We start from the raw sequence: 22,475 nt of genomic DNA on the forward strand, positions 1-22,475 counted from the left end.
TGACGGTAGACGGGATTGCCTCTTGAACATTTTTCTATTGCACCTTGCAGACCAGCTTAAGAACAATTCTTGATTGCTATTTAGAAAACACATGGGATTTCAGCTAAAGTTTGTGTCTTTATTGCAAGTACAGTAGCATATTACACAGATGTCCGTGCTTTCCTCATTGGCATTGCAGTTTGTGTACTGCAGTACAAACATACACACAAATTCACTTAATCCATTGTATTCCTGGCTCCCCCCTACACGAAGAAGATTAAACGGTCATTGCCCTTTGCCTGGTAGGCTTTTATCGTTTATCGTTACACTTTCTGTTCATTGATTTTCTCATGTAGAAATGCTAATGTGTGTGTGTTTTTTTTGTCAACATTACATTTCTATTACATGTAAATAGCACCACAGGCAATGAATACCTGTTTAACTTTTAGTATTATAATTTATTTATTACTCGCCAACATATTTTCCGTAACGTGGTACAATACAGTTGGAGGATGAGCAGTTATATAATGAGCCATAACATAGATTGTTACAGTAGGTAAAGAGGGACATATCCAAAGAAGCTTACAATCTGAGGAAGGATATGTGGAAACATAAAGGAAACAGAGGTATAACATATTTTACCCAAGATCAAAAACAGAGCAGCTGAACATCAGCAAACTGTTAAAACACCCTTCAGCTGCAATCAGAAACTGCCACCTTTGGCACAAGTCTGGTGGTATATCCAAGAGAGTTTGAGGAAAAGTGAATTCAGCTGTTTAGCAAACAGACTCCCCTCAGCAGATATGCAGCTGACAAACCCCAGGTCTTAGGCTAAGTCCCCAGAGGCTGCTGCAGCGTGCACGCCGCACACATGGCACAGCCCTCTATGGGGCAGGCCCCAGTGTGTGTGTGTGTCACGGTAGCCCAGGTATTTTAACACATTTATATTTAAGGGATCAGTCACAAGGCAAAACAAAGCAGTGAAATAAAATGAGGTTTATTTGGATATGACCTCGGAAATACACAGGACTACAAAGTACAGAGAATATACATACTTACTGGGGTCTGGGGGTTAAGATCTAGCCCTTTCCTAGTTGCAGGGTTCCTGCTTCAGTAAAAGGCGTTACCCTGTCCGCTCTTGTTAGTTCCAGCCTGCTGGCTGGGCTGCTCCATGCTCTGTGTGAACAGCTCTTTCACCCAGAAGCACCTTTGAGAAGTGCGCCAGCTGCTCCTTGTCTCTTCAAATCGCCAACAAAAAGAGCGAGAGAGAGATCTGCTACACTACACTCCCTTATGTAGGGCTTGCTGCCTATCTAATACATCGAGGGGGCTGGCAGCCAATTACAGCACGGATTGTGTTTGTGCATTCAATGAGAGAAGGGCAAAATTCAAAAACTTGCCAATGAAAATCGTGCCTATGAGTTTGAAACCCAGCTACCATTTTCCTGGCTAGCCCCATACCCCCTGCTGAGTAGGTTCCTCAATGCCTAGCTGGATCAAAGGCTTTCTACTCCAGATAGCATGTCCACAGCCCGTCCCCCTCACCATGTGCCACAAACCTGTATGTCTTTTGCAATTAACACAGGGAGTCCCTATACTTGGTGGTGGCATTGAAATGCTAATCCACATCTGGCTGCCTTTTGTCACAAAACTGTTTTTTCTTCATGCAGTTCAGCTCACAGCACAAACACAAAATGCATTGTACTTTTGAAACACAGCCACACTAAAACTTGCACTCTACAATTTGGACCTACAGTAAAACGTGGGGTCTGTGAACAGTGGCTCTAAAACCTGTTCTAGGATATAAGCTTTCTAAACCCAGTTCTAATACCTTGCTGGCAGACAATACAGGTTATCACTGTTTGCCCCCAAATAGCCCCCTTTTTCCTCATGTTTCAGAAGTCTACCCTGCAGCTATTTCTCATAAGGGGCAACCCACTTATAAGCTTGCACAGGCAGCTACGGGACCATGACTCAAAGGGAATACAGCACAGAAAGCATTAACTGGCCCACGAGCCTTACATAATTAACCCCACACACAGTTCCTAGCTTATAACCCTATGAGAGACAGTATAAGGGGAACAGAGTTACAGAAAATGCATGGCTTTACCTTACTGGACCCAAGAGCTAACCCTCTTGGCCCATTACCCACAGTCTCTAGAGGCAACCATCTGGGCATCACCTTTATTAATGACGGACAGCTACCTCCGACCGTCAAAGCGCTCACAAGCCATGATGCGCAACCAACTTGACCAAAAGACAAGATTTTTGTCTTTTGGCACAGTGGACGAGCATTGGCCACGTCACGGCTGCAGTTCAGCCAATGAGGGCGAACCAGCCGCATGACGTCATGACCGCCCTCCACCACGCCCCCCAGTCGCGAGTGATCTGAAGTCCATCAGATCACTCGGCTAGAGAAGTAGAGCGCGCCGGGTGGCACCTCGACACACACGCACTGTGACCGTAGCCATAAGTTGTTTAGTTCCTCATGATGTTAACCCTGTCCATGCTGGCTTAGTGGACAGGGGCAGTGATAGCATATTGGGGAGACTCTCTTAGGCTGCCGCCTTTGGCGCGACTGGTGGTATGCATATACTAAACTATAATTTAGGTTAGAATGTAAAATTCGTGTATGGTGCTGTTTCAGCTTCATGATAAAAAAACGTTTTGCATATAAACATACAAAATTTGAAGGACATTGATCAGTAAAGCGGTATAGTTTCAGTAGCCCTCTTTGATGTGAGGGGTCTGAAAGCTTTGCGCGATGAAAATATCTATTCCAATGACTGAAAAGTGGCATCTCAGTAACTGATAAAACATATCTGTTCTTTATTTAAAATTTAAAGCAAAAAGCATTTATAGAAATGTTGCAATAAAACTTCTAATCCACCTTCAGGCAAAGCTCTGTCCCATGAATAATTGAGAGGCTGAAATATCTCAACATTGTTAAATACCACTTTGTAATGATTGGATTACATTTCTGCCTTGCTTCCAGCACATCTCTCTTGTTTCCTCCCCTCTTCTGTCTAGTCAGGTTGAAGATCCATTCTGAGAAGTGTTCTTAATTGAGTAAGTGGCAGACTTTTCAAGTCTGTCGTTGGGGAGGACCAGCCATGCTTTGCTTTAGAAATACATAATACCTACTTCATCTGTGAATAGGCGCCATTCATTTGTTGGGGCTTGAAAGAGCACTCCTGGGGTCACTTTTTAGAAAAATATTTTTTGCTTACCTTGGAAGGCCTTGCTGGTATCCCTACAGTTTAAAGTAGCAGAACGGGCTGCATTGCGGTTTAAATATATGTTTTTTAATTACAGGTTTTGAAGCAGGGGTCTTTCCTGAGCTGAACTGTGTTAATTTGAGCTCCGGGGACCCCTTGCTTCCAGAGATACCTCCTTAGGGGTTCCACTATCCCTGCAGCCAAGGAACTGTCTGCCTAGCGTAATGGCAGGTTTAAAGGTCCTGCATCACTAGGCCAATAGGAAGCCGTGACATCATTCTTTGCAGCTTACTATTGGCCTGCAATTGTTAGTCCAAACTAGCCCAGCCGCAGCTGCAAACGGCTTTTGTTGTTTTATTTTGGGCATTACTTTTTTTTTTTTTTTTACTGCCGTACCAGTATTTTATGAGGAAGAAAATATTGCAATTATGTATCCACAGGCCACAGGAAATCAATAAAGATGAACTGGAAAGCAACAGCATGAGATGTGGCAGAAGACTTGCAAAAGACGGTGATGTATGAACTCAATACCATGCACAATCTCAATTGCATTATTAGTTGAAATTGCCGCTGTAATATTTTCCTTTTGTTTACAAAGCCAAATTACATCCAGTTTGTGTCTCTGCATGAAATATGCTCCCTTTCAAACAACATTTAGGGGAGCAGTATCTTTAATTGTACTGTGCACACTGATCGCACAAAGGTTAGTTTATCATCGAAGTCGATGCATAAAATAGCACACAGAGGAGATAGAAATATCCATGGTGTATTAATATTTCTTCAAGATTGGTTACTTTTTACTGCGTGCTTAAATGTCTGTAATCCATAAAAACATATAGGTGCACTAGATACCAGCAAGTTATCAATTGCAAAGTAACCAATCGGCAAAAGTCTATGGTTTGCTAAATTGTCTTATTGAAGGTAAAACAATTATTTCATTCATCTCCATTGCCTTAGACATTGTCATGGTTCATGAAAAGGTTATAGGTTTCAGTACTGTACTGTAGGTACCAACAATCTTCATAAAAAGGTTGTAGGTCTGACCTTCGTCCACAGCCTACTGACTCTATTTTAGAGAAAAAAATCTGGTGTGCTTTTATTTATTTGTTGTTTATAACATAAGAGAACTAGGTAGGCTACCCTTGTGTCTGCTTAAAGGTGATTAAGGGGAGGTGCTAATGGGTAAAGTTAATAAACTAGGCTTGAAGAGAAAAGGAACCCACTATATAGCACTCAACCTCCCATTCTGAATGTGTTAATATTAAAAATAACCTTTATTAACCACAAGTAATAAAATGTAGGGTATTAAAATTACATACATAGACGCACAGTGGATCCAATGTAGGAGTGTCAGAATAAACACCCCGGATCATACAATGATGGGGATATGGAATATTAATATATTACTGTTATCCCTAATGGGTCCTTTGATGGAAGGGGTCCATAAAGTAAGAGGGTTGGGGGTAGAGAAAAATTGTGTTAACCACAAAGTGAATATGTGAGCACTGTACCAGAGAGATATCCAATGACAAGGTAATTGGTAATGATTAAAATCACACGTTTGAGCACTAAACTCACAATGTGGCTTATAACATATACAAGCTGCAGTGGAGTGCCAGGGTAGGAAGATATAGCCGGTATAGAGGAACTCCACTGATAAATACAGGAGACCGCAACTATGTAATCATAGAATGCAAACACACTAGCTGGAAAGAGACACAGAGTTTATAATGTGTAAGGTAAATGGTAAGTGCTACACACTAGGTGGTAAGTAACAAGCACCAAGAAATGAGTACTCTTATTATATAGTTATATACAATCAAATAGCCATGGCCACCTGCAACAGGGGGGAAAATGCCCCAGGTAAGTGGTATATAGCAGAACACTTAAAAGTGATGGAACAGTAACATGAAATTAGGTAATTAGTGCTCATTACAAATAAGGACTGACATGAAATAAATATATATATATTATTTATATACTGTGCATATATATATATATATATATATATATATATATATATATATATATATATATATATATATATATATATATATATATATATATACCATAATACTGAGTTAAGTTATGGTGAGTAAAAAAAAGTGACAAAAACCCTCCACAGGAAAGCAAATATGCATACAGTTGTATTTGCATATATATATTTTATATATATATATATATATATATATATATATATATATTCAAATGGAAATATAATTGTATGCTCATTTGCATGTCTTAGGCAGGTCTGCAACCCCGCCTTTCACCATTATCACCCAGCACACAGCACTTCCACTGCAGCAAGGGATTCTGGGAATTGACATGCAAATGAGCAGCACACAGTGCCACTTTTTGCTTCAAAACCATTTTAAACATGGTTCCCTATAGGCTTAAGCTTGCTGCATGGTCACAGCTTTAAGCACAGCCAGGGTTAAGATGCATAGCCAGTAAACCCACCCACAGACAGCTGTTTTGACCTTAATGGGTCTCATCAGTGTGTGGTTGGTGACACTGGCTATGCAAAGCTGAAGCAATGAGGATGGGGCTTAACCCTGGCTGTGCTTAAAGCTGTGACCATGCAGCAAGCGTAAGCCTATAGGGAACCATGTTTAAAATGGTTTTGAAGCAAAAAGTGTCACTGTGTGCTCATTTGCATGTCATTTCCCAGAATCCCCTGCTGCAGTGGAAGTGCTGTGTGCTTGGTGATAATGGTGAAAGGCGGGGTTGCAGACCTGCCTAAGACGTGCAAATGAGCATACAGTTATATTTCCATTTGCTATATGCTTTGCTGTGGAGGATTTTTGTCACTTTTTTTACTCCCCATAACTTAACTAAGTATATATATATATATATATATATATTGCACCAGCGCGAGTCATTATATAATTAATAGTCAGATGTTGAAGCCCTTGAGAACTGTAAGGGCTCTGGTGCCTTAAAAATATATCCCCCTTGAACCCCAGTAGAGGTTCGTTGTGACGGTCAGATCACTGCACGGAGCCTGTATAGTGCAGGAGCAGGGAGCCGCAACCTTTCGCCGTGTGAGTGCGGTTAGAAAGTAAGCCCTGCACGTTCACATGTTTTCTATTGGGGGGGATCCCCTCTTCACCTCCCTGACATCTGATAATGCGTAAAACAAGATAAAGCTGCTTTAAAAAGAAATGGCCCAAATAATACAGTATATATTAATACTCAATTGTAGTGTTTTTTTCTTATTGCCTTGGTTCAAACATATCTGACAGGTATCATAATCGCTTAGACATTTAAAGATAATGGTTAGCATGCATGCTACTGACTTAAGTAGGACATCTGAACAAACCTATATTTATTAATTGAAATTCTGTTAATACTGATTTATCTCACGATGCCACACAGCTTGATAAGAATTTAGCCACACAGGCTGTTTCTCTGGGCCGGGAAGTAGCACACAACAGGGAAATGTTTAGTTACTTTGAATTTTTTTTCTTTAAGCATATTCTTATGCTGCTTTAGTCAGTCGCAATAAACTTTAAGTACTCAAACAATGTTGAGTACAGTATTTTAAATGTGAAGTTGTTGGTTGTGAGTGCTTTTTACAGAAGGTATATAAATGAATATAAAGCATAATAAATCTGTAAAAGGTCTGTTTTTTTTTTTTTAATTTTAAAGCTACAAATATTACTAAATTATGGCTATTCTAAATATCAAAGGACATGTTTTAGATTTCTTCTAAAAGTTTTAATTGTCTGTCACGGGAGACCAGGTATTTACACCTTTTATACTGGGATCATATCACTGTGCAAAACCAAGAAGTAAAACAAATTGTCATTTATTCCATTGAAATAGATGTACACAGAGTGAATTACAATAAACAAGAGTAAACCCACTTACTGGGGGTCTGGGCTACAAAACTAACCTTTCCAAGTTGAAATAGCACAGAGAACAAAGTCTTTACAAAGTCTTTCAGATGGCCAGGATTAAGCCCGAAAAGTCCTGAAACTGAAATCGGCATGCAGTTCCTGAAGCCACCGCTCTTTCCGCTCTGGAGGTGCTGAAATCCCTTGACCGGGAGCGAGTACCAAACGTCCTGGTACTCTTTTCGGCATGCAGATCCAGCCGCGACCGCTACGAAATATTCTGAGAACTTGGCCCCGAAAAGTGGAACTTCTCGCCTTGAAATTTCTGAAGCCGGTTTGCGTCTATTTCTCCCAGAGCATCTTTTGGTCAGTTCAAATTTGCCGCTGCTGTCTTGGTGCTTAGAATCTCCAGAACTGATTGGCTGCTAGGTTTCTTATAGGATTTCAGTCCCATTCACAGAATACCTCAACCAATCAGGCTGGTAGAAATATTCCCAATCTCTATCAGCGATTTGCCAGTACCCTGAAGCTGGGCGGGCACAGATTTCAATTGTGCCAACTTGGCACCTCTACCACTTAGTATACTGAACTCACCTGCTGGGCCAGGCTCCTCAGAGTCTGGGAACGGGTAAATGGTCGCCGGATAGCCCTTATTCATGTCTGGACGTGGGTACTCAAGTATAACTCCGGTACTCCTCCCGCCCTAACACCTTGGCATCTCTGAGACTTTTAAGTCCGGGATCCGATCAGACTTCATGGCACCAAGCCTGGTGGCCACCTGGTCTCTCGGAACCAGGGACTTGGAAATTCCCCAGCTCATTTACAGTCCATAAAACATATATACCTTTTATACACCATGTTAATAAAAATCTCACAAAATTCTTCTAAATCACCGTCCCCCTAGGATCTACTGAAAATACGTGCACGTTCATTTTCCGAGCTCCTAGGCCTTCCTATAAGAAGTTTACAAAAATGTTGCTTCAAATAACGCTTAGGTTAAGTTTCAGAGTTGCTTCTATTGTACCGAAGCTGGACTTAGAAATAATTTCACTCTTGCAACCTTATGGTTGGTTGGAGACACTCCGAACCCCTATACCGCGGGTCTGGATGTTCGGGCATATACTGCGGAGGACTCCCCCTAAACCAGGGACCCCTGACTATACCCGCGGTACGCGTATCCCTATGCCCCATTTTACCTTTCTGGTCTGTGCTGAAGCAGGGCATACTGGCGGTGAGCCGCGTAACTGCTTTCCAGGGAGGACTTTGTCAGGCGATCTGTGACTACATGTACCGGGAATCTGACTCGGCTCCCGGATACATTTTTGGGGTGACCAGCAACTCTAGTACCGGCTAGACACAATCCGACAACACTTTTACTGCAAAGTCCACCCTGAAACTCATAGCCTGAGAATATCAACTGGTTAGCACTCGTGGAAAGGCAAAAGACACACAAATTCTTTGTCGCATTTTTTACATACAATGCATGGCAGTACATATACAACAGTCAAGCCCAAGAGCTAACACTCTAGGACCCCAAAACATGGATCAGGGGCATCCAAGTGGGCTTGACCTTTATTAGTGAGCCTGGTTACCCCCTCACCGTCACAGTGATCTCCATTAAGGGCTATTGCACGTGACTGTAAACACTGCGGCAGTAATGTTTTAGGGTTTTGTTGGCTGCTTGGCTCAGCTGATTTGAATCCACTCCCTGCCTATGACCAGCAATGTAGTCCAAAGCACCTCTGGCAACAAAGTGTTAGAGATGGGGATGTTAGCCATTATCACAGGAAATAAATCTTGTCCAAGTGGCAATTACAGTATTGACATGGGAACAGTGTATGGTACAGCAACACCAATTAACCTTGGCAGACTTGACATTCTATACAATGCAATATGCCATTTTTGTCTTGTGTAACTATAATTCTAATCGTTACGATACGTTAACAGGACTAGCTTGGCTGTCACTGGAGACGAGATGCATGGTATATTTTTCCTGTCAAACCTTCAAAAACTTTCTAGACAAGTTACCCAATTATCTGAGCAGGCTTCTCACCCCGACTGTACACAGCACTTCTCCTAAGATCCGCCTCCAGAAACCTGCTTATGGTCCCAAGATTCAATCTAGAAACTGGTCACTCTTCCTACTATTACCAGGTAGCTCACTGCTGGAACTATTTACCGGGGTCTCTTAAACCCATCACCCGTTTAAGATCTTTTAAGACTTAAAGCGGTTTCTTACTGTAATACAACAAAAAACAAAGAAGCACAGAGCTACTTCCAATATGACAAAAATACACCGTGAAATACCAATATATTCTCTTGAAAAATGGTTAAACTAAATGACCCTTTTTCAAGAGAATATATGGGTATTTCACTGTGAATTTTTGTCATATTAGAAATAGCACGGGGCTTCTTTTGAAGTGAAACTTCTTTAGTGGCACCTATTCTGATGGGGTAAAACTGGAGAGTTGGGGTCGAAATGTGAAACGGAAATGACGTCACGGCTCCCCATCCCCCTCCCCCCACACGCCTGCTGTGACATGCGCCGCTCCTAATGGCCGCCGCTCCCCCCACACATCCGCTGTGACATGCGGCGGCGCCGCTCCTAATGGCCGCCATTCCTCCCACACGGCCGCCGCTCCTAACCTGCCGCCGCTGCCCGCGCCCGCTGACATGCTGCCACGACTATAGTCATGGCGACGCTCACGGACGCCACGGCTCCGAGACCTCCTTGCGCTGCCGGGTGAATGAGGACGGCTTTCCCCCCCCTCCTCCTCCCCCGCTCAACATTTACTCACCGCCGCCACAGCTCCTAACGAGCGCCGAGATCCTGCACTGGTCCGGCTGCGCCGAGCTGCTGCTGCTCTCCGCGGGGACCCTCCACGTTAAGGAGTTCTCCAGCTTCGAGGCCGGTGCTGCCAACCAGCCGAATGCTCTGTTCGTGGTGAGCTGCACGCTGCGGGGCCGCGCCCTGGACGTGGTGAGCCAGAGCTCCTTCCAGTACTGCGTGCTGGTGATGGCGGGGAGCCCCGGGGAGGCCAAGGGGGCCACCAGCAGCTGGAGGACCGGCTGTGTGAGTGGATGGGGAACTTGAACTTCACGGCTGAGGTGATGTGGGCGCCGCTGCTGCTGTCCCCAATCTCCCCGCACCTATTCCTGGCCCCGGCCTTCTCCTCTCTCTCTTCCCGCTGCTACCTGGCGGAGACCTGCAGGCTCTCAACTGCAGCTGGCCGGACAAGAAGAGGATCCCGGGTTGGGGGACGTGGAGCTGCCCTCCTTGCCCCCCGAGCTACAGCTTCACATCCGGAGCCTTGTTTCAGGACTCAACCACCTGATGGAGGGTATCGGGGTGAGAGAGGAGTGCTTCTCGGTGGGGCACCTGAGTAGGATCATTGCGGGGGAGCTGGCCAGCTATCCTCAGGCGAGAAACCGCAGGAAGCATACACTGACTGACACACACACTGACTGACACACATACACACACACTGACTGACACACACACACACACACACACACATACTGACTGACACACACACACTGACTGACACACATACTCACTGACTGACTGACACACATACACACTCACTCACTGACACACATACACACTCACTCACTGACACACATACACACTCACTGACTGACACACATACACTGACTGATACATACAGACTGACACACACACCCCAGTGATGCGCCGAACAGCGCCCCCAAGTGATGTGCCTACTCCCCCGCCCCACCCCCCACCCCCACCCTGTGAGCAGCCGAGCACCTCCCATGTCCCGTACCTCCGCTGGGGGGCTGGCTGCAGCAGGAAACACAGCCCACAGCTCTGCCGGGGGGAGGAGACTCAGACAGAGTCCCCCGTGTCCGCAGCTACGTCGTGGTGGGGGTAGGTCACAGAGAGAGACATACACACCACAGAGAGACACACACACTAACTGACACGCAGACACACAGAATTCAGTTACTATAAATATAGATGTGCAAATAGCTAAAACTTGCGGTCAAACTTTTGTGTTTTGGAAGTAAAATTGTTTTGTGATTTTTAATTAAAAACATCACCATCACAAATAAAATTTCTGTGACAAAAAAACAAAGAAGTTTCAGTGCTCAGCACACACAGCTTTTTTTTTGTTGTTGTATACATTTAGCCACGCCTAGTAGCACTCTTTTTGATTTTTAAAAAAAAAATTATATATATATATATAGAGCTTGCTGGGTATCTGTGTGTTTCCTACTTTAAACATGTTTGTAACTATAATATAAGATGTTCTCTTAATATACTGTACCAAGTACGAACGTGAAAACGAGAGGTAACTTAATGTATTTTTTCCTAGTAAAATATTTTATAAATAAGTTTACCTTGGATATTTTGCGTTCTATGAGACTTTGGGTTGATTGTGACATAATTATCTTGGTACAGCATGTCCCCTGACATTATTACTATTGCAGTTGATACTACACCCATTGGAAATAAATAAATCCGCACGAGTATATAATACCATTGCCTAAAGCAGTACAATCAACCCATGGTTTATGTACAATTTGTTGGACCGTTGGAATTTAAATATGGGTAATGTATTGATCTTTATCATCCTTTTGGGCTAAATTTGTGCAGCTATTAAACATACATTTTATTATGAGAAGTTGTTACACATTGAAGTTTGTTGGATTTCTTTATGGATACAGTATCTGTTCAATCGTTTCTAGGCTTGTATTTGGAAATTAAGCCGGGTGTGTTGGTGGAATCACGCCGCTTTTCCTTTCTGTGCCCCTCTAGTACTGCTGGAGATGGACCGGATTTAACTTTGGCTTTGACTTGCTTGTCACGTACACCAACCGTTACATCATCTTCAAGCGGAACACACTGCATCAGCCGTGCAGCGGGTCTGTCAGTCTGCAGCCGCGAAGAAGCATTGCGTTCAGGTAAGGAGGAGTCAGGACAGTCATCTCTGTTCTCTCTAACTCTATTTGCTGTATCGGTATGGGGAATGCAGACCGTATCAGTTGTAAAGAGAACGTGTTCTGCCACTGGAGAATGCTTGGAAAAGCAATCTCTTGCTGTCACTCAAATAACAAGGGATATTGCATTTATTACCAACAAATGTAATTTTTCCCCGCTTCTTGTTTGCATTTGTTCTTTGGTAAGGAGAGGTCTTTAGAATAAATTCAAAGCATTTTAATAAACAATTACCCACGTTGTGTATTAAGGATTTAAAACATAGACCGTATGAGAACCCCTTTCCGCCTTGATATTGACTACTTTTCCTTTTGTATCCTAATCACATTCTTTCTCCAGCATTTTTCAGTTGCAGCAAACTGTTAAAAGGATAAAATTAAGTACAGATGTTGCGGCCTGTTCTCTCCCACTAGCCTCACGGCAACCTCTCTCGAGATTCCAGCAGCCAGCCTTAATGGCCCATCGGATTAACACAGTGGGGTCCCTGCGTTTTAATGGGACTCCCGCTGTGTGAATCCTGCCGGTTTCCAGCTGTCTGTGCCATTTGTTTTTCAAATGTAATGTCTTTTTTATTTGCAGCAGGTTATTTTGTTTTGCAGGTGACCCATTGACTGACATAGCGACAAACCATGCCCATAGGGCATTGGTGTAGCACCGTGCCAATCAATTGGTTTTTGACATTTTTTTTTAATGTTTGCTTTTTTTTAATTCTTTTTTTTTTTTTTTTTTGGTGTTTGCTTTTTTTAATTCTGGTTTATTTTTGGTGATTTGTTTTTTTTTTAAATTGTTTGTTTTTTTGTTTGGTTGCCCATTGACTGGCATAGTGGCTAATCATGCCCATATTATATGGGCATGGTGTACCACTATGCCAATCAATGGGTAGAGGGTGGGGGTAGTTGCCCTTGGGAGGGAGCGTGGTTAGGCTGGTAGTTAGGGAGGGGGGTTAACCCCTTAATTTCTATAGTGGTTTAAGGGGTTAGTGGACATTTTTAATGGGCAAATGCACTATTACCCATATCTGGATAATAGTAATGTTGCCCATTGCTGTATTGTATGTGTTAGGGGTTTGGGTTGTGTATTGGTAGATAGTAGGCATTTTTAATGTTTATTGTGGGTAGAGGGATTGGGTGAAGGGGGTACTTGGTCCAGGGTGGGTGGTTAGCCTACCCGGTGGGTAGCGGAGGGTTTAACTTTTTCATTACCATAGCGGTTACCACCACTATGGTAATGCAGGGGTTAACTCCTCCCACCCGCTACCCACCCGGTAGGCCTAAGCACCCACCCTGTGCCAAGTAACCCCTTCACTCATCACCTCTGCCCCCAATAATCCTGGTAGTCTTTCTTAACCCCTTCATTGCGTTAACGGTTAGCCGCTAAAGTAATAAAGCTGTTTTTATTTTGATAACATAGTATTGGAGCAGGGGGTTCTCTGGAGCTGAACCGGATTGTTTTCAGGTCCGGGTTCCCCCTGCTTCCTGAGTTTCCCCCCAGCGTCTCTCTCTCTCTCTCTCTCCCCCAGTGTCTCTCTCCCCACAGCGTCTCTCTCTCTCTCCCCCAGCGTCTCTCTCTCCCCCAGCGTCTCTCTCTCTCTCCCCCAGCGTCTCTCTCTCTCTCCCCCAGCGTCTCTCTCTCTCTCCCCCAGCGTCTCTCTCTCTCTCCCCCAGCGTCTCTCTCTCTCTCCCCCAGCGTCTCTCTCTCTCTCCCCCAGCGTCTCTCTCTCTCTCCCCCAGCGTCTCTCTCTCTCTCCCCCAGCGTCTCTCTCTCTCTCCCCCAGCGTCTCTCTCTCTCTCCTCCAGCGTCTCTCTCTCTCTCCCCCAGCGTCTCTCTCTCTCTCACCCAGCGTCTCTCTCTTCCCCAGCGTCTCTCTCTCTCTCCCTCAGCGTCTCTCTCTTTCTCCCCCAGCCGTCTCTCTCTCCCCCCAGCGTCTCTCTCTCCCCCCAGCGTCTCTCTCTCTCTCCCCCCAGCGTCTCTCTCTCTCTCCCCCCAGCGTCTCTCTCTCTCTCTCTCCCTAGCGTCTCTCTTTCTCTCCCCCCAGCGTCTCTCTTTCTCTCCCCCCAGCGTCTCTCTCTCTCTCTCCCCCCAGCGTCTCTCTCTCTCTTTCCCCCCAGCGTCTCTCTCTCTCCCCCCAGCGTTTCTTTCTCTCTCTCTCCCCCAGCGTCTCTTTCTCTCTCTCTCTCCCTCTCTCTCTCTCTCCCCCTCTCTCTCTCTCCCCCCAGCGTCTCTCTTTCTCTCTCTCTCCCCCCAGCGTCTCTCTCTCTCTCCCCCCAGCGTCTCTCTCTCTCTCCCCCCAGCGTCTCTCTCTCCCCCCAGCGTCTCTCTCTCTCCCCCCAGCGTCTCTCTCTCTCCCCCCAGCGTCTCTCTCTCTCTCTCCCCCCAGCGTCTCTCTCTCTCTCCCCCCAGCGTCTCTCTCTCTATCCCCCCAGCGTCTCTCTCTCTCTCCCCCCAGCGTCTCTCTCTCTCTCCCCCCAGCGTCTCTCTCTCTCTCCCCCCAGCGTCTCTCTCTCTCTCCCCCCAGCGTCTCTCTCTCTCTCCCCCAGCGTCTCTCTCTCTCTCCCCCCAGCGTGTCTCTCTCTCTCCCCCCAGCGTCTCTCTCTCTCTCCCCCCAGCGTCTCTCTCTCTCTCCCCCCAGCGTCTCTCTCTCTCTCCCCCCAGCGTCTCTCTCTCTCTCTCTCTCTCTCTCTCCCCCCAGCGTCTCTCTCTCTCTCCCCCAGCGTCTCTCTCTCCCCCCCAGCGTCTCTCTCTCTCCCCCCCAGCGTCTCTCTCTCTCTCCCCCCACTCTCTCCCCCCCAGCGTCTCTCTCTCTCTCCCCCCCAGCGTCTCTCTCTCTCTCCCCCCCAGCGTCTCTCTCTCTCTCCCCCCCAGCGTCTCTCTCTCACTCTCCCCCCAGCGTCTCTCTCTCACTCTCCCCCCAGCGTCTCTCTCTCACTCTCCCCAGAGCGTCTCTCTCTCCCCAGAGCGTCTCACTCTCCCCAGAGCGTCTCACTCCCCCCAGCGTCTCACTGTCCCCCCAGCGTCTCACTCTCCCCCCAGCATCTCACTCTCCCCCCAGCGTCTCTCTCTCCCCCCAGCGTCTCTCTCTCCCCCCAGCGTCTCTCTCTCACTCTCCCCCTAGCGTCTCTCTCTCCCTCTCTCTCTCCCTCCCCCTGCATCTCTCTCCCTCCCCCCACCCAGTATCTCTCTCTCTCCCCCCACCCGGCATCTTTCTCTTCTCCCCCAGCATCTTTCTCTTCTGCCCCCAGCATCTTTCTCTTCTGCCCCCAGCATCTTTCTCTTCTGCCCCCAGCATCTTTCTCTTCTGCCCCCAGCATCTTTCTCTTCTGCCCCCAGCATCTTTCTCTTCTGCCCCCAGCATCTTTCTCTTCTCCCCCAGCATCTTTCTCTTCTCTCCAGCATCTTTCTCTTCTCCCCCAGCATCTTTCTCTTCTCCCCCAGCATCTTTCTCTTCTCTCCAGCATCTTTCTCTTCTCCCCCAGCATCTTTCTCTTCTCTCCAGCATCTTTCTCTTCTGCCCCAGCATCTTTCTCTTCTCCCCCAGCATCTTTCTCTTCTCCCCAGCATCTTTCTCTTCTCCCCCAGCATCTTTCTCTCCTCCAGCATCTTTCTCTCCACCCAGCATCTCTCTCCTTCCCCCCACCCAGCATCTCTCTCCCTCCCCACACCCAGCATCTCTCTCCCTCCCCACACCCAGCATCTCTCTCTCCCTCACCCTCACCCCCAAGCACCTCTCTCCTCTCCACCCCAGCATGTCTTTCATTCTTGTTTTCTTCCAATTCATTTTTTTTCTTTCATTCTCCTAATGTGTTTCTCGATTTTTGTTTCTCCCTCATCTGTTTTTCGTCCAATGTCTTTCTCTTCCCCCTTTAAGTCCCCCTAGCTGGGCTAGGACTGATTAAAGACTTGAACCTGTAGGAGGCCCTATATTTGGACACACCTCTTCACATGTATTTTTTTCCTGTCCTACCAAGCTAGGGTTAGGAATTTATTTTCTGGTGAAAGATTTTTCTTTTTGGGGGCTTACTTGACTGCTTGCAGTCCAACCAGAGGAAATTCTCTTATCGTCTCTGTTGCCTTTGAAGCCCTTTGTACCGCACCCCACAAAGTTACCTGACAGGGGAGCTCCTGGTGGTCTTTGCTGCACAGGTCATACCGACCCCAGGTAGAGTTGAAAGGGATCACCAGCTTTCGCTAATCCGTCCCTGCATTTCCAGTGGGACCGACGCTGCAGCGTGTCCCTTTGCCTGCTACATCCTCCTCCCAGCCTTACTAACACACTCGTCATTCCTCATGGCAGCAGGTGCTTACGTTGATGTTCATACGCGTCCGACAAACTTTAAAGGGAGCTAGGTGCGACTCAATTCCTCGATTCTCTGCTTTAGAGAGCACATACAGGACATTTCAGATAGCACTACAATGCCTGCCGCCTCATCCAAAGCTTCTGTCATTAGAATACAAAGTTACACCACACGTGATATTGGTTGGCGCTCACCCAAAATGCAAATGATTAGAAGTGGATAAGTGAAAGATATTTGGGTGCAAATTGCTCAAAAACCTCTGGTGAGGACTTGTTTCTGTTCCTCTTCAACCTCCACTCATATTTCCTGAAGAAGCAGCGTTGAGCTGTGAAACGCGTTGAGATTTGTGAGGAGAGAGTACAGAGGCTGACATTTAGACCACAGTGTGCTTGAAGCTGTTCCACGAGCGCTAACCGGAAGTGACGTCCGCAAGTGACGCGAGCAGAGACCGGCGGCGACGTCGGACGCCGAGGGAAAACACAAGAGCAGGTTCAGAAGGGATACTCCAATACCATCTACATCACCTAAGGACTGCGGCGAGACGAAAGTCAAGAGCCCAGGAACCCTGGACCTGTGATAAATGCATGGTATCATCCTCCTTTTTTTATGCCTGATTGACTTGTACAAAGTGTGAGTAGCTGAAGTACTTGTCCTAGGCTGTTATATAGTGGGCGCGCACGCTCCGTCGTGAGCGCGCGCGCGGCACGTCACTGAGCGTGGAGCCGGTCGACGAGGGAGAAGGTGAACAAAATAATGATTTTGCGCTGCTACCGCCGCTGTAATCTCTCTCTCTCTCTGTGTTTGTGTGTGTGTGTGTGTGTGTGTGTGTGTGTGTGTGTGTGTGTGTGTGTGTGTGTGTGTGTGTGTTTGTGTGTGTCAAAGCTGCACAATAACATTTATTTTTTATTTATACATGTTTTTTTTTCTTAAATATTATTTAATACATTTTTAACTCACACAATCTATACACACACATTACCTTCCATCCCAGTCGCTCACAGCATACACACAAAAAGCATGCTTCACATGCACGCGCATTCGCACAGGCTCGCGCACACACACTATATAACGGCCCAAAGTGTTACTATTGGATTGCATAATGTCTCTTTTTTCTCTTTTACCCTGAGGGAACATCTACACTTGTCTTCACATGAAAGGAGCTGATAAGCCACTGTTTGGATGAGACTATACAATTTTCTTCTTCCTATAAGTAGGCGGACACATGAGCCAAGATTCTAGCTATACATTTCCCACTTAAACAACAGTGTACACTTTAGTATCTTTTCTCTTTTTGGGTGATTCTGCTCCCTCCCTCCACAAGAGTGGCGATTAGAATACAAACGTAAGCCCCAGAGAGCTAATGCATAACTTTTTATTTATTTTTCTGTTGCATTCTTTATTCAATTTTTTTTATTTTATTACTATTATATAAAAAGATTGCAAAACTTCAGATATGTCTTTTCCAGTGTTCAGGCCCTCAAGTGGATGAAGAACCTGACAGACCTTCGGCGGACCCTGCCTTCAAGGAGAATGTCACTAGGAAGTCGAAACTCTGTTCAATCTTCAGGCTCACACTGGAGGGAACAGTTTCTCAAGGCACAGGAGCTGGCCTTGAACAGAGGAAAAGGACAAAAGATGATGCGTTCTTACACAAGTCTGGATACACCAATTAATTCCTCCTCAGAGGAGCAGTTCTGGTCCATGGAAGCGGATTAGCCGACGAGACATCTACTTGTGAGATTTGGGAGATATTCTCATTATGGCTGTCCACAAAATGTTGGAAATGAAAGATTCAATTCCTCACACATAATCGACAAGTAGAATTTTTAGGGAACACAAGGAAACCTAGAACTTTTGTGTCCACGATGTTGTTTAAAGAAATTATTAAATCAGAATGTCTCAAGTGGACATGAAGGTTCCAACATCAAGACAATTCTCCAAGATGTACCCCTTTGATGAGAAGTAAGTGCATCAGCCCGAGGTAGATGCAGCGATCTCCAGATTTGCCATCAAGTCAATATTTGAGGGTCTACAGTGGTTTGGTACAAGATTAGACACTAACCGGAAAGGCCTCGGGCGGAAAGAGTATATTCTTACCACAAGAGTGACTAAGACAATTTACCGGCCACCCTCTTCAAAGTGAGGTCAACAATAAGCAATATGACGGGCTAAAGATCTGGTAGAGGATGAGACAGCTCAATGTCTTAGAGAGGCCTAAGACAATGCTGTCCCTCATTCGGAGGCTCGGGCAAGTTTGCGTAGAAAGGAGGTGAGTCCAGTCAGCTTCAGTTGGAGGCAGAATTAAATCACTTCCAAGACATGTGGACCAAATCAATTACAGATGCCTGGGTATGCAAAGATTATTTCTTTGAATTCAAGACGGTACACAGGAAAAGCAATATTCTTATGTCAAGATTTCCGAAGAACAAGTAAGCCATCTAACAAAATTTGAAATAAAGTCGCTAAGCTCCATCAAAGCACCCGTAAATTACACAGATGTTATGGTTTCAGTCAAGGATGCCTATTTTTCATGTTTCAGTAGCCTTTACTTATCGACATATCTAAGGTGCGCAATAGGCCAAGCCATAATGTCAATTTTTAGTTCTTCCGTTTGGTCTTGAAGCCTCACTAGGAACCTTCAAAAAGGTTTTAAATGACGTTAATCGCAGAATTAACGAAGGTGAGCCATATATTCATTATCTCGACGATAGCTTTATAAAAATCTCAAACAGATCTCCTCCTTCGTCATCTCATGACTGCTGGAATTTTGAGCATCACAGATGGGTAATAAACAGAAGCAAGACATCTTCCCTCCCAAGACCTAAAGTTCTTAGGTGTTCAATTACAGATGTCAAAAGAAATAGTAAGTATTCCAAAGACAAAGCTTAATAGTAAAAATAAAGAAACAGCGACTTATCTGCAGGCTCTGCACTGTTTTGAAACTGAACATGACTCAATCTTTGACCATACAAGTCGCCATGAGGATGCGACGGCACAAGCATGCGTTCAAATTTAATTTGTCAATGGGACAAATGGAAAACAAACCACTTAAAAAAAATTCACTTGTCATAACAGGTAATTCCTGATCTGGTGGGGACAAGACAACAATTTGAAGTACGGTCGCACACTGCGACACCCAGAATAGATCTTGTTGACAACAGACGCAAGTGGGACAGGCTGAGGGGCCCAACTTGACTCTCTCTCTCTCGGACCAAAGAAATTCGCCAGAAATGAGTCGACATGCCTGCAGATGTTTAAAAAATGAGAGCAGTGATGCAAGCGATAATCTTTTTCCCTCAAAAAATTGAATGGAAAGCATAAAGGTGAGATCAGACAATCTCCCCACAGTAATGTATCTAAGAGAACAAGAACAGGAAGTCTCCTCTTGTTAGAAGATATTTCCCCTATATTCAAGTGGGCACAGAAACATCTGAAAGACCTCCATAGAAGTTTGACTGGAATATGCACCGCTAAGTCAGCAAACTGGCCCCCGCAGAATGGTCCTGGTCAAACAATATCTTTCTCAACATAGTTCAGAAATGAGGAATGATCTCAGGTCGACTTATTGGCTTAAGACAAAACCTGGAACTTTACAGTATTTTGTTCAAGAATGTGTCACCCAGAAGCCTCTTGTACGTACACCCTCTCATTCACATGGGAGTTCTGCCTAGCCTACATATTTCTTTCCGTACCTCTAATATTAATGGTACTCAGAAAGAGAAGATAGCCACCACATCTGCCTTGTTCTATCATTCCATTTTGGCCACACACAGGCTTATCCCCAAAAAGTTATTAAAAGTTTATGCAAGCTAGAAAGGCATCTACTTCCAAAGTATATGGCAGCATTGGATATGGCAGCATTTCAATCATTGGTGCAAACGCTCTAATATCGATTATTGGAATCCATCTATAGCATCAATCTTAAGATTTTTGCAATGACTGTTATGAACTGGGACTCGGTACCAGTTCATTGAAAGTTCATGACTCTAGCGGATAAAGCCACAGATCAGTGTACCACTTCCACTATGGGATCTACCCCTGGTTTTACAAGTGCTCACTAAGCCTCCGTTCGAGCAACTCCAACAGGGTTCTCTGACGACCTAACTTGGAAGACGGTACTATTGGGGACGGCCACATCCGCTAGAAGAATTGGTGAGTTACAATCTCTGTTAATAAAATAACCTTTCCTTGTAGTCCATCAGGACACAGTAGTACTACGACCAGTACTCCCATTCTTGTCTAATGTAATTTTTTTCATATAAACCTGGAATTATTAACTTTATTCTGCCCCAAGTCAGCAAATCATATAGAGCAACTTCTGTATTCCTTGGATCTTGTAAGGTGTTTGAAGACATACCTTGCCGCCTCAAAAGCTACTATCGCCCATTGGATTGTTTCTTGCATTAATAAAACGTATGCTGTGTAAGGAAGGCAGCCTGCAAAAGGTTTAAGGGCTCATTCTACCAGATCCATGGCTACATCCTGGACAGCAAAGCTCAAGTGTCTCCTCTGGAGCTACTGTATGCAGGGCAGCAGTATGAACATCTATAAATACTTTGTTATATCGTTTGGGTGTACAGGCCTCCACTGACACATATTGTACTTAGGCATTAAAGTACTTCAAACTGTTGTCCATACTGCATGCATTCATTAGTTTTGGTATTCGTATGTTCTGGAACTTAAATGTTCACTCACCCTATTTGGTACTGCTTGGGCCCAGTGCCATGAATATGCTCTGGAAAATAGAACATTCTTTCATAATCTTACCCTAATTTTCTTTTCCTGAGTAATGTTCCATGGCAGTGGGCACCAATCACCCGACCCAAGTTAGGGACGTATTAATGTATCTACTATATATTTCTGAAATGTCTGTATGTTTGTCTGCATGCCCTGTGTCCCTAGGGCCAATCGCATTGCACCTTTGGCCTGTCACTCCACCTCAACACTGTCCCACCCCTCACCACACTGTCCCACCCCTCACTGACTCTCATTGGCCTTTGGCCAACACCACTGCCACACTGCCACACTGTCCCACCCCTCACCCCACTGTCCCTCACTGACAATCCTCACTGCTCTGGGGCGACCTCTCAACCCACAAAACCCTCACCGCCTGCTACCACAGATCAGGTACAGAAGCTCTATATCAACATTCACCTCCACACACCGCACGAACAAGCAGCGCAACACTGCCTCTTACAAACACCCCCCTCCACCACCACCCCCCTCAACCTCATGCACCCCCCTCCACCACCACCCCCCCAACCTCATGCACACTACGAACGCACGCCACAGCTCTCCCGCTACTGCAGCCCATCACCAACCCCCCTCACCCAAACATACTCCATCACCCCCCCCTCACACGAACAGCAAACGCACGCTGCTGAACATACAACGCACGATGCTCCATCACCCCCCCCCCTCACCCGAACATCCCCGGAGCACACCCAAAACTACCCCACCCCCCTCACCCATACATCCACAGCACGATGCTCCTCCGGAGCACCTCAACCCCCCCCCCCCCCCCCCCCTCAACACAAAACTCACGCTGCCGACCATCCAACGCACGATGCTGCTCCGGAGCCCCTCACCCCCCCCCCCCCCACCATCCAACGCACGATGCTGCTCCGGAGCCCCTCACCCCCCCCCCCCCCCCCACCATCCAACGCACGATGCTGCTCCGGAGCCCCTCACCCCTCCCACCATCCAACGCACGATGCTGCTCTGGAGCCCCTCACCCCCCCCCCCCACCATCCAACGCACAATGCTGCTCCGGAGCCCCTCACCCCCCCCCCCCCCCACCATCCAACGCACGATGCTGCTCCGGAGCCCCTCACCCCCCCCCCCCACCATCCAACGCACAATGCTGCTCCGGAGCCCCTCACCCCCCCCCCCACCATCCAACGCACGATGCTGCTCCGAAGCCCCTCACCCCCCCCCCCCCCCCACCATCCAATGCACGATGCTGCTCCGGAGACCCTCACCCCCCCCCCCACACTCACCCGAACATCCACAGCACGATGCTGCTCCGGAGCCCCTCACCCCCCCCACTCACCCGAACATCCACCGCACGATGCTGCTCCGGAGCCCCTCACCCCCACCCCCACACTCACCCGAACATCCACAGCACGATGCTGCTCCGGAACCCCTCACCCCCCCCCCCCCCCCACAAACTCACCCGAACATCCAC

At 46.3% G+C, this 22,475-nt stretch overlaps 1 protein-coding gene across 1 annotated transcript in view; it reads left to right on the forward strand.

Moving 5' to 3' along the window:
* GMCL1 (germ cell-less 1, spermatogenesis associated) overlaps positions 1–22,475 on the forward strand; it is a 126,228-nt gene that overhangs the window by 89,480 nt on the left and 14,273 nt on the right. Inside the window, exons 12-13 of the mRNA XM_075601326.1 lie at positions 3,638–3,713; positions 11,817–11,962. Of these exons, the coding sequence (XP_075457441.1) occupies positions 3,638–3,713; positions 11,817–11,962 (222 nt within the window). The remainder of the gene's footprint in view (positions 1–3,637; positions 3,714–11,816; positions 11,963–22,475) is intronic.

The sequence above is a fragment of the Ascaphus truei genome, chromosome 5 (genome assembly GCF_040206685.1).
Source record: "Ascaphus truei isolate aAscTru1 chromosome 5, aAscTru1.hap1, whole genome shotgun sequence".
Taxonomy (NCBI): domain Eukaryota; kingdom Metazoa; phylum Chordata; class Amphibia; order Anura; family Ascaphidae; genus Ascaphus; species Ascaphus truei.